The 11089-nt window shown below is 35.2% G+C and overlaps 1 protein-coding gene across 1 annotated transcript; it reads left to right on the forward strand.

Moving 5' to 3' along the window:
* The first annotated feature begins 1990 nt into the window (after window positions 1-1990).
* LOC132754150 (uncharacterized) lies at window positions 1991-10616 on the forward strand. Its single transcript, XM_060744743.1, has 8 exons — window positions 1991-2227; window positions 3884-4080; window positions 4696-4911; window positions 5366-5479; window positions 6156-6233; window positions 7298-7393; window positions 7662-8099; window positions 8483-10616. Exons 1-8 carry the CDS (start codon window positions 2121-2123, stop codon window positions 8722-8724), a joined length of 1488 nt encoding a protein of 495 aa, XP_060600726.1. The 5' UTR covers window positions 1991-2120; the 3' UTR covers window positions 8725-10616.
* The last annotated feature ends 473 nt before the right edge of the window (window positions 10617-11089 follow it).

Below are 11089 nucleotides of genomic sequence, written 5' to 3' on the forward strand. Positions count from 1 at the left end.
AGAGAGGTGGTTGCTCTGCAGAAGTAATTTTTATTGAAGAATCTTACTTTTGGGAACAATGATACTCTTGTAGAAAGGTGATTGCTCTGCAGAGGTAACATTTATTGTTAGATCCTACTTTTGGGAACAATGATACTGTTGTAGAGATGTGGTTGCTCTGCAGAGGTAAACTTTATTGTAAGATCTTACTATTGGGAACAATGATACTGTAGTAGAGAGGTGATTGCTCTGCAGAGATGATATTTATTGTAATGTCGTACTTTTGGGAACAACAATACTGTTAAAGAGAGGTGATTGCTCTGCAGGGGTAACATTTATTGTAAGATCTTATTTTTGGGAACAATGTTATTGTTGTAGAGAGGCGATTGCTCTGCAGAGGTAACATTTATTGTAAGATCTTACTTTTGGGAACAATGATACTGTTGTAGAGAGGCGATTGCTCTGCAGAGGTAACATTTATTGTAAGATCTTACTTTTGGAACAACGATACCGTTGTAGAGAGGTGATTGCTCTGCAGAGGTAACATTTATTGTAAGATCAGATCTCACTTTTGGGAACAATGATACTGTTGTAGAGAGGCGATTGCTCTGCAGAGGTAACATTTATTGTAAGGGCAACGATACCGTTGTAGAGAGGTGATTGCTCTGCAGAGGTATTCTTTATTGTAAGATCGTACTTTTTTGAATGCTCTGCAAAGGCTGTACTCTACTGCCAGGGACATATTTGTACTGCATGCTCGTCGGTATATGACTATTGAACCACTGACGGCGCTACATCCTTTAAATCAATGGGAAGCTTTAAAATTATGGCGAACAAAACCCCACCAGTCAAAACCCAACACCTCAAAATTTTATAGAGTGGACAAAACCTCACACCTAAATTTTACAGAGTGGACAAAACCCCACACCTCAAGTTTTATAGAGTGAACAAAACCCCACCACCATAAATTTTTCAGGGTGACATAAATATTTTGACATGAACTACATTTGAATAATAATTAATGTTTTTTTTTCATTTGAATGATTTATTAATTCCTTTCTTATATGTACATATTTATTTGATAGGAATATTTTTATATTACTGCCAGATACCCCTGTTTAAAAATGTAAAATTGATATAATTAATGAAACATTTTCAATTGCTATTATTGGTCATAAATAATTGTGGCACAGTTATTTAAATTTTGCTCAAATAAATGTTTACTTTTTGATGTTTTAAAAGTTTGTAAATTGTTTGTATAATCGCATTCATATGATATTGCTATTGAAATAAATGCTACATGCTGCATTGTTCTTTAGGGACTTGGATTAAGGTTTTTTTGTGTACAGTTTGTGACACCTTTTTGCGGTGCTGAAACAGACCGCATAAATAAAGTCACCGCAGAAAACTTATACAGTATAGGTTTTTCCAAGTACAAAATGTACTTAATGACCTTCATGCAATTACGCTTCTTAGAAAAATGTTAAACCGCGTTATCCTCGAAGATACATTTCCTTATTAAATAGTAATGAAAACAATCGAAGTAAATCGTACTTTCAACAATAAAATATTTGTCCGCCATATACCGCCCGCCCGGCTCAATAGAGATCTAGAATACAGGGGTCGCTGGTGCGATCCTCGGGTGAGATGAAATTTCTCTATGGCAACTGATCACTCATCTCTAAATCAAAATTAAAGTAGAATAGTTAGCCGGGCACTTGCTAAGAGGTTTTCTATTACTGTTACTTATCCAGGAAGACCGGCCATACGAACGTACATATGGCCGAAATATGACCGACATAAAGTATTTATAAAGATGTAAAAATTTAATAGATCTATGTCATAGCTGTTTCCCTTTTTCTTCTTTTATTTGTTTGTTTGTTGGATCGGGGGGGGGGGTGTAAAAAAGAGTCGGTAAGACCTTTCTTCCGGACGAATTAAACTCGGTAAATTATCAAAAGGACGCGTGGGTTTTAATCGATTTAAACTTCCTTGATTGTTTTTGTGTACATTCATTCAGCATGTAAAATATCAGGGTTACGAGCAGTGGGAGGTTAAACTACGCTCAGATAAGATTTTGTTATTTCGTGTATTAAAAAATAAATATTTTTAATATTTTGCTTACGATCAAGATAAATAAGATGTCACTTAGAGATATCATGTGGTTGTTGTTGTTGTATATAACTCCTGTTGAATCCTTGGATACGTTATTACCAGAAAGACTTAAACCAGGTGAAACAGGAAAATAGTGAGTGGTTTTGTTTTTGTTTTTTTTTTGTTTGTTTTTTTTATTTTGTATTTTTTTTATTTGTTTTGATTGTATTAGCTAGAGTTTGTTTGTTCGTTAGTTTCGTGAGTACAAATATTTAGAATGGCTCGCGATTGCACGAACATATTACAAAAGTAAAAGTCAAGTTTAAATATTATAAGGTTTTCAATAATTCAACCACCATAAATTGTCTGTAAAACTTTTCACCACATCACATCTTTAAAATGATTCATTTTAAGTTAACAGTTTTATATCTAACTTAGAAGCACAAACAACCGGGAGCATTTTGAGAATCCGTGGCTAGGTGGTTAAGGTCGATAATTTTAAACCATTGCCCCTAACCGCTTTTAGTTCGAATCCTGCCAACGACTATGGATCATTAAAATCGTCTTAGTAAGCCACGTATATATAGCCAGCATATGGAAATAGGTGGTCTTCGTCCGTCAGTAAACGTAGAAAGTCGCCAGGCATAAGATCTTTCACTCTTTACGGTGTCGATGTCTCCAAATGAGTCACGTCACGACAAAACCAACATAATGGATTTGCGACCAGCATGGATCCAGACCAGCCTGCGCATCCGTGCAGTCTGACCAGGATCCATGCTGTTCGCTTACAGACCCTATAACAAGTAAAGAAACTGATAGTGAACAGCATGGATTCTGATCAGACTGCGCAGATACGCAGTCTTGTCTGGATCCACGCTGGTCGCAAACCCATTATGTTGGTTTTGTCGTGACGCGGCTCAAATATTTTTATTTTTTCTTTATAAACAGTCGATTTGCTAGACTGGGTAATTGTGCTAATTCACTAAATTTAAGTTGCAACAATGTAAATAGGTGCAATGAGTAGGCGTAGTAATGCTATTCGAAAAATTGGCAAAAATAACCGAAAAAAAATCGGGATTAAGAATAATACCTATACAATCTTATGAGACAAAAAAAAATAATTTCAAACACCAAGAGACAAATGTGAATGTCCCCCACTTTGTGTGACAATAAAGCAAAGATATATTGTCTTACGTACTAAGTATAATTACAATAATTTAATAGCCTTGTATTTATACGAGACCCTATTATTTCTGTTTTATACAATAGATTGATATCTGTACAGTGTTATCTATTCCCATTACTTGTCGTAGGGGCGTCCATTAAGTTCGTTGACTTCAAACCACTTGCCCCTCACCGCTGTGGGTTCGAATCCTGACAGGGACTTTGGATTCTTTCATGTTTCTAAGCTATCCGGCTAACTAACGGTCGTCGGCTCGAACCTACAACGGTGTGACGCAAGACCTTTACCACTCGGCATCGTACGCCCCTTAATAAATCTTTTAAACTTTTATAACTTTGCTATAATTAGTTTTAATGATATTTTTGTGGGGAAGAGTGCTTAAAACTGAGTCTTCTGTAGGAGTTGCTGTTGTTACGTTTAGGATACTAGTTGTTGTTATTGTAAGTGATAGTGGTGTTTTTATTTCGTTATTGATGTTGGTGGTGTTTTGACGGACAGGATTACTAAAAAAAAAGTCGTTTTTATGTACGTATTGTCACTCCAAAGAAAGTCATTGTTTATTTATTATGTCATTTTTCTGTGTTTTCGTATTGGCTTACATTGTAGTTATGTATGTTGTTTTTTCAGCATTTACACCGAGGATGGTGTTACATTTAAGCATTGCCTGTATTGCGATGTAACAAAGGCTTTCCAAAATGACGAGAGTAACAAGCGCCACCAGGAATATCGTTGTGGGGACAAGTATTCCAATATCACGGCAGAAATAACGCCATATGAAAGAGACAACAAACTTTATCCAGTTTGTAAAATCGGAACAACTCCAGGTAGATTATGCACATGCCTTTGAAATGAACTATATTTTTCTTTAGAAATTGGAAATGAGCTTTTTTATTTAGAAGGGTCACACATGTGTTTAGTAATGTATAAATAATGGATTTCAATAATGTTAGGTAGCAAAATGTAAATAATGTGGTATTTTGAATTTCGTGCAAAATAATAACTATAGCTATTACAAGAGTTATTGCCAAAAAGCAAAAGAAGCAATTAAAATGGTTCTCATAATTTTTATAGGGTACCAATAGTGGTGCTGTCAGATAAAAGATTTTCAAACAGTTAACTTTAATTCTTTTAACGATAAAAAATATTTTGAAAGAACATTCTTCTGGCGATATGCAAAAATTATGTTATCTGGTGTTGAAAAGTTTCTTAATTTAGAGGTTGGAACTGAATTTGCTCTATACAGCCCTCCTTATGTAAAAATGTAATACTTAACCAAATAATTATAAGTAAATAATATTACGTTCATTAAAATGTGTACACCATTTCAATTTGTAAATTGAAAAAACTTAAGCGTGTCAATATTAAGTTATTTCCTATTATACATGCACGTAGAATTCTAACACAAAAGAAATCAAACTAACCATCTTTAAATTCTGAAGGATGCGGGCCTCCACCAGACGACCACAAAACAGCAGACGACAAATGGGTATGTGATCTGGGGTATAGCAACGTGAATTATTCCGTGTATTTCTCATGTTCCTTAGTCAACAAACATACGCAAGCAGTCACGTGGTCTTACTACTGCAACGAGAGTCTGCAGTGGGACGTGACAATACGCCAGTCAATTGAAGTAACAACGAGGACACATACAACAGGTACTAGAGAAGCCTCGTTTTCGTCCTTGAAATATATATTTATTTTTTAAACAATGATACCGGATATAAATATTTAAATAAATATATAAAAAAGTGCACATTCAATTGTACTTCAATTACATACATGTTTCATCTGTACGGCCCCTCAATGATTGACATATAAATGAAGTTATAGACATTATTTTCGTCTGTCTGTCTATCTGTCTGTTCGGCCGTCTGTCTGTCTGGTTCGTACCATTGTTGTGTCTCCTGCAATATTTCTTACATCTTGAAGAGTTTTATGAAAGTTGGTCGCAGTTTAATATGTATTGAGCTGAAGACTGCATACTGTATTCTTCACTGTTTTATGTTCCTCAATTAAAACGGTTCGGTTTACCAGTAACAAAATTTATATTTGTATGAAATATTTTTGAAAATACATTAACACATAGTCTTTTTTCTTCTTAACTTCTAGATGGAGGCGTCTTTAAAGACGTGTTGATAGCTGTAGGTGCGCTTCTGGTGTTACTTGTCATCATTCTCAGTATAACAATCGTCTATATATTATGTTATAAAGGAAGACATCGTGGTAAGTTTGTTTGTTTGTTTGTTTTGTTGGTTGGTTGGTTGGTTGGTTTTACGGCGCACCAACACAAAGATGAATTTGACTAGTCCGGGTGGTACAGTCTTCAAAACAACACCTAACTGAAGCTAAGAGATGCATTGACTTCAGTTACTCGAACCCATTGAGTCGCCAATTTCGATCACACATGGATAAACGACCATTCATGTGACTGAACCCTTACTACACGGGGCATGTTTATTCCAACAATTTATACTTATTGCCGGTTTTTATAGAGTCTGGTATTTTGTAGTTTGTTTTGGCTTCCCGCAGCGAACACTGTTGTTTGGAAAAAAGGAATATAATTATAAGATTTCTTCATTGTATGAAAATAGCTATACGATGTAACGAAGAGAAAAGGGCAGGTAATCCAGACTAGATAATGGTTATCGGAACATATCGGCTATTAATCCGAAGTTTGACGGAAAAAACCGAGAAGATTCGAGTGTTGCATTATGTGCAAGTTGTGGTCATTTTACGTTCACAATTATGTACGTTAGTAAGCATTTGCCTATATTTACGAGAATAATAAAAAGGTAGCGATATGTTACGTTTCATTTGAAATCCTGCAATCTTATTGGAGAAAAATAATTTCCAAACACTAACTGGTTATAATATTTATTCAATATGAATATTGTTTCAGATGAAGATAGTTCACACGATCCTGAAAGTAAGAGTGCTTTGATGAACGTCCAAATACCGTCACTTACAAGTGACAAAGGTTTGTAAAACATTACACTAATAATTTATTTATTGCTGCTGTATCACAAAACTAATTCTTAACACGTCCAACCAGTTCCTGGAAATTTTCTTTAAATGGACTGTTGTCTAGTTATAACGAGTAAATTTCGACTGAAAATTTATAATGCAATCCCGTTTAGTTTTCCTACACATATGAGCCGTGCCACGACAAAACCAACATAATGGGTTTGCGACCAGCATGTATCCAGACCAGCCTGCGCATCCGCGCCGTCTGATCAGGATCCATGCTGTTTGCTATCAGTTTCTCGACTTGTAAGGGTTGGTAAGCGAACAGCATAGATCCTGATCAGACTGCGCGGATGCGCAGGCTGGTCTGGATCCATGATGGTCGCAAACCCATTATGTTGGTTTTGTCGTGACACGGCTCAAATATTATTGAAATATGACCTACATGTACGAAGAAGAAAAAAACCAGTGTGTATAGTATCATGCGGAATAAAAACTATTCGGATTTTTTAAAAAGAAACATTAGTTTTATTGTTCAGGGAGGAAGGAGTCCTCTCTTTACGAGAGAGAAAAAATACCCGGCTGAACGATGATTCCTAGCATTTTTGGAAATTTAAGTACTTGTTAGTTCTGAAACAAATATAATTGAACCTGAAAATAATTTGAGCCACGTCATGACAAAACTAACATAGTTGGTTTGCGACCAGCATGGATCCAGACCAGCCTGCGCATCCTGCGCAGTCTGATCAGGATCCATGCTGTTCGCTATTAGTTTCTGTACTTGTAATAGGGTTTGTAAGCGAACAGCATGGATCCTGATCAGACTGCGCGGATGTGCAGGCTTGTCTGGATCCATGCTGGTCGCAAACCCATTATGTTGGTTTTGTCGTGACGCGGCTCATTTGTAGAAATTTTTAGGACATGCCTTAGCTTAATCTAGTTTAGAATATATTCTCGTGTGTGTGTGGGGGGGGGGAGAGGGCGTTGTAACATTTTAGTAAAGTAGTTAATCTATTCACGATTACCTGTTTCGTATACAAATATACTTTAGTTTTTATGTAAATTGTTTGGTTATAGGTCTTGAGGCCTCGACGCCCTTGAATACTAGTAGAAGTTTCACAGGAAGTGATATCACTGAATCAACAAACGCTGACGACAAACCGGAAAGCAGCGGTAGCTAACTTTTTTATTATTTAAATATATTTTCTTTTAATAATTATTATTATTTATTTTGTATTTCCTAAATATCTTCTTTAGATAAATTCATGCAGAAGCGGTGGTATTTATCAAAACATGAGGATATTCTATAGAAAAAATGTTAAGATAATAAAAAGTTCTAACTACAGTTGCCCTTTAAACCAGCGCGTGTTAAAGTATTAACCGTTTACCAGAAACTATTTACAGCTACATGTTTTATTTAACTATTTATTTTTGTGTGCAGATATGTCGTCTATCGAGAGGTTACCCCCTTATGGTCAAGAGGAGACTAAAAATACGGGGTGTCAGACTGACCTCCGATCTCGACTCCCCAACAACAGTTTGGAAAGTCAGGTACAACATCATGACGAAACAGAAACACTTCCAAGAGTACGTGCAGAGATTCAACGCTCACTGACCAGTGACAATTGGGACTATCAATGTCCAGCCAGCCATTTTCCTGATAAATGTCCACTTAAAAATGCTGATAACAACCAGGGCAGACCAAGATGCGTCAATGATCTTAATAAAGCAGACGATAACTCTTATCGTAAAGAGATCGTAAGAAGTGAACGTCCAAACCCGCTCGGAAATATTTCAAACAACGTATGTTCGGACTTTGGTTGTTTTGATGACGAAGATGACAATCGTCACAATACGGAACTCAAGCAAATAGTAAATGGTAAATTTACATCATCTGTTATATTTCTTCTCCTTACAATTTTAATCCCTATAATTTAACACCTAGACATATTACCGATGACGTGTATATTTAAAAGGAACCCAAATAAAAAGCAATTAAAAATATGTATATAGATTTTTATACCTATCAATGAAATTTTCAGTGTCAGAGTAATAACCATCGCAACTTTTCGGCGTAACAAGTTCAATCGTAGAGGTGTTCCGATTGAAAACGGAAGCGGTGCATGAAATACCAAATGAAAATTTAAAACGAAAAAAAAAAGACAAATATAAAATAAACTTATTTTTTTCTTATTTCCCCGCTCATAGGCTTTGTCTACTTTCATATTTCTCAATGTACACATTTCTATGTTTTAATTTCAGAACGTGTGACAGAGTGTAAGAAAAGCAACAACTGCAAATCTCCTCATAGTTATCTATCTCGGCGTAGTAATAGAGACACCTCCCTTCTACCATCATTACAAGGCGGGTCCTCACAACAATGCGAATCTCAGCGCCCATCACAGCGCGCATCACAGCGCGCAGAACAAACTTTTGAAGTAACCAATGAAATACAGGGTGATGAAGACAGTTTTGAAATCAAATCATATGACCTGAAATCTTAAAATGAAAATATTTCACAAAACGTTCAAAGTTTGAGGAAAAAAGAGATTCAAAATAACTTATAGGGCTAAATAGTTATAAATGTGCCTTTAAAAAGTATTTTAATGTTAATGCATATAATATTATTATAATTATATTTATTTCTCATGAACAGATCAACTCCTACATAAACTTGTAAATGAAAAGAGTCAAGAACATGCTTCTTTGACGTGAGAGTCAATTTTTACCGTCCCTCATAAAATCCAATTTGATCTCCTCGGTTTTTATGCTTCCAATAGACCTCTGACATAATAAGGTGAAATATAATTGGAACTACTTTCAGTCACATGGTAAAATGGCCGCCTCCATGTGGCGCCTTTGTGATAAACGTGATAGAGATATGTTTCTTTTATAAAGTGGAAGACGGAATAACAGTGATATTTTGAAATTGATAATAGTCACCTACTGAGTCAGGCATAGACAAAGTTTGTAGAAGTTGAAGGAGAACGTTATTATCTTGCGAACACTGCCATATAACCTGGGAGATTGCAGTATACGTGTTTTGGCAAATTTCGACATATCCGGGAATGTTTTGGTAAGCGTCGAAATGACTACATGTATTAGCAACGTCAATTAGTGTGGGTAGATAGATATACGGTACTAAATGTTTGTCAAAGTCAAGCCGGAACACAATGAATATTTCAGTGAGGAATATGTATATTTTTTATATATATCACCGACTGAAATATCCTAACAGCTACGCCTAACTACTAAATGGATATGATTCCGATGACATATATGTACTTAAGTGGTACAGCCATTTGAGCCGCGCCATGACAAAACCAACATTGTGGGTTTGCGACCAGCATGGATCCAGACCAGCCTGCGCATCCGCGATCCATGCTGTTCGCTTACCAACCCTATTACAAGTAGCAAAACTGATAGCGAACAGCATGGATCCTGATCAGACTGCGCGGATGCGCAGGCTGGTTTGGATTCATGCTTGTCGCAAACCCATTATGTTAGTTTTGTCATGGCACGGCTCATTTAAAAGATGAATTACTGTGTTACAATATAACAATATAACAATTTATACATGTATTAACGGTATAAGTGAATGTCTGTCGAAATTTGTTAAGAAAATGCACAGGTACTTGAAATTATATCAATATTAACGATAATATGCAAAATATACCCCCTAAATAGTATAGTGTTTATTTATACTAAAAAGGGGGTATTTTTGGATATTATTATTAATATACAATGTAATGGTTATTTGATAGAATTTCAAGTTCACGTGGAACATGATTACTTTCGGTGCAAACATACGTGTATCAGTTTACTTACAATCAAATTGACCTGAATATATTGTTCAGTGTATTTATATACAAATGTATTTGCTAAGTTTGAAGGCCTGCAAATTGTTGATCTCAAATTGTTTTATTGCAAAAGTGTGTTGTTTAATCTTTGCCCGGTGCGCATGTATTTATGTATTCATGTATAATAAACCTGCTGCTTTAATTTGCCCTGCTTTAATTTGCCCTGCTTTAGTTTTGAAACAATCTATATTTAATGAATGGGAGTTCAGTTAGAACAAATATAATTTTAATTACAACCAGCTTTAGACAGCCCGGTGTGGTACCAATCGAAATTGGTCACCATGGGGTAAACTGTATATTCCCAATTTATATTTGCATGTTGTTGCAGGGCAATGGAATGAATCCGCTTTAAATTATAGTTTAAATGTGCAGTTTAAATGTACAGGTTTTATAGTTATATGTATGTCATTTATGAATTATGTATTGCTTAAATCTATGTTTATTAAGTTTTTTATATTTTTATACCTCCAAAATGTAAATAGTTTGTTGTTAATATATAGTGAGTAAAGTATTGCTGATTAAAAATTATATGCTGATCACTCTTTAATGTATTTTGAATTATCTATATAGTCTTGATTGTTAGATAATACTTATATATACATGTATATGTAATATAGCTCAATACTGAACACTGCAAAAAGATTAACCACAGGAAAATATCACATACGGGACATTTTAAAAGTTTGATGATGAATTATAAGAGCCCTGGTCCGTGCCGAAAAACAAAATTTCATAGTCATAATTTAGGCACACATGTGTGAGACTTTGGCCTACTTTTCGACCAATGAGAAGACCATAATTTTTAAATTGTTGACAGTTTATTCGTATCAATAGCGTTTATTTAAGCGCGTGCATGCATACAAAAAGTAGGTCAACGACTGAGATACTTATAGTAAGACGCCATTAAGAACAAAAATGTCTAATATCATATGTCGCTTCTTTTGACCTGTTTAAAGCGCTTGTCTCCTAGATGAACTACAATATTTCAAGAAAATCAAACTTGAGAAAA

Source organism: Ruditapes philippinarum, unplaced genomic scaffold, assembly GCF_026571515.1.
Source record: "Ruditapes philippinarum isolate M1 unplaced genomic scaffold, ASM2657151v2 ctg6247_1_1_1_1, whole genome shotgun sequence".
Lineage (NCBI taxonomy): Eukaryota > Metazoa > Mollusca > Bivalvia > Venerida > Veneridae > Ruditapes > Ruditapes philippinarum.

Excerpts from the sequence above, each read along its gene's own strand:
- LOC132754150 (XM_060744743.1), top strand. The coding sequence starts at position 2,121 with ATGTCACTTAGAGATATCATGTGGTTGTTGTTGTTGTATATAACTCCT. Across the intron at positions 4,081-4,695 it reads TAAAATCGGAACAACTCCAG|GATGCGGGCCTCCACCAGAC; the intron begins GTAGATTATGCA and ends TAAATTCTGAAG. Across the intron at positions 8,100-8,482 it reads ACTCAAGCAAATAGTAAATG|AACGTGTGACAGAGTGTAAG; the intron begins GTAAATTTACAT and ends TTTTAATTTCAG.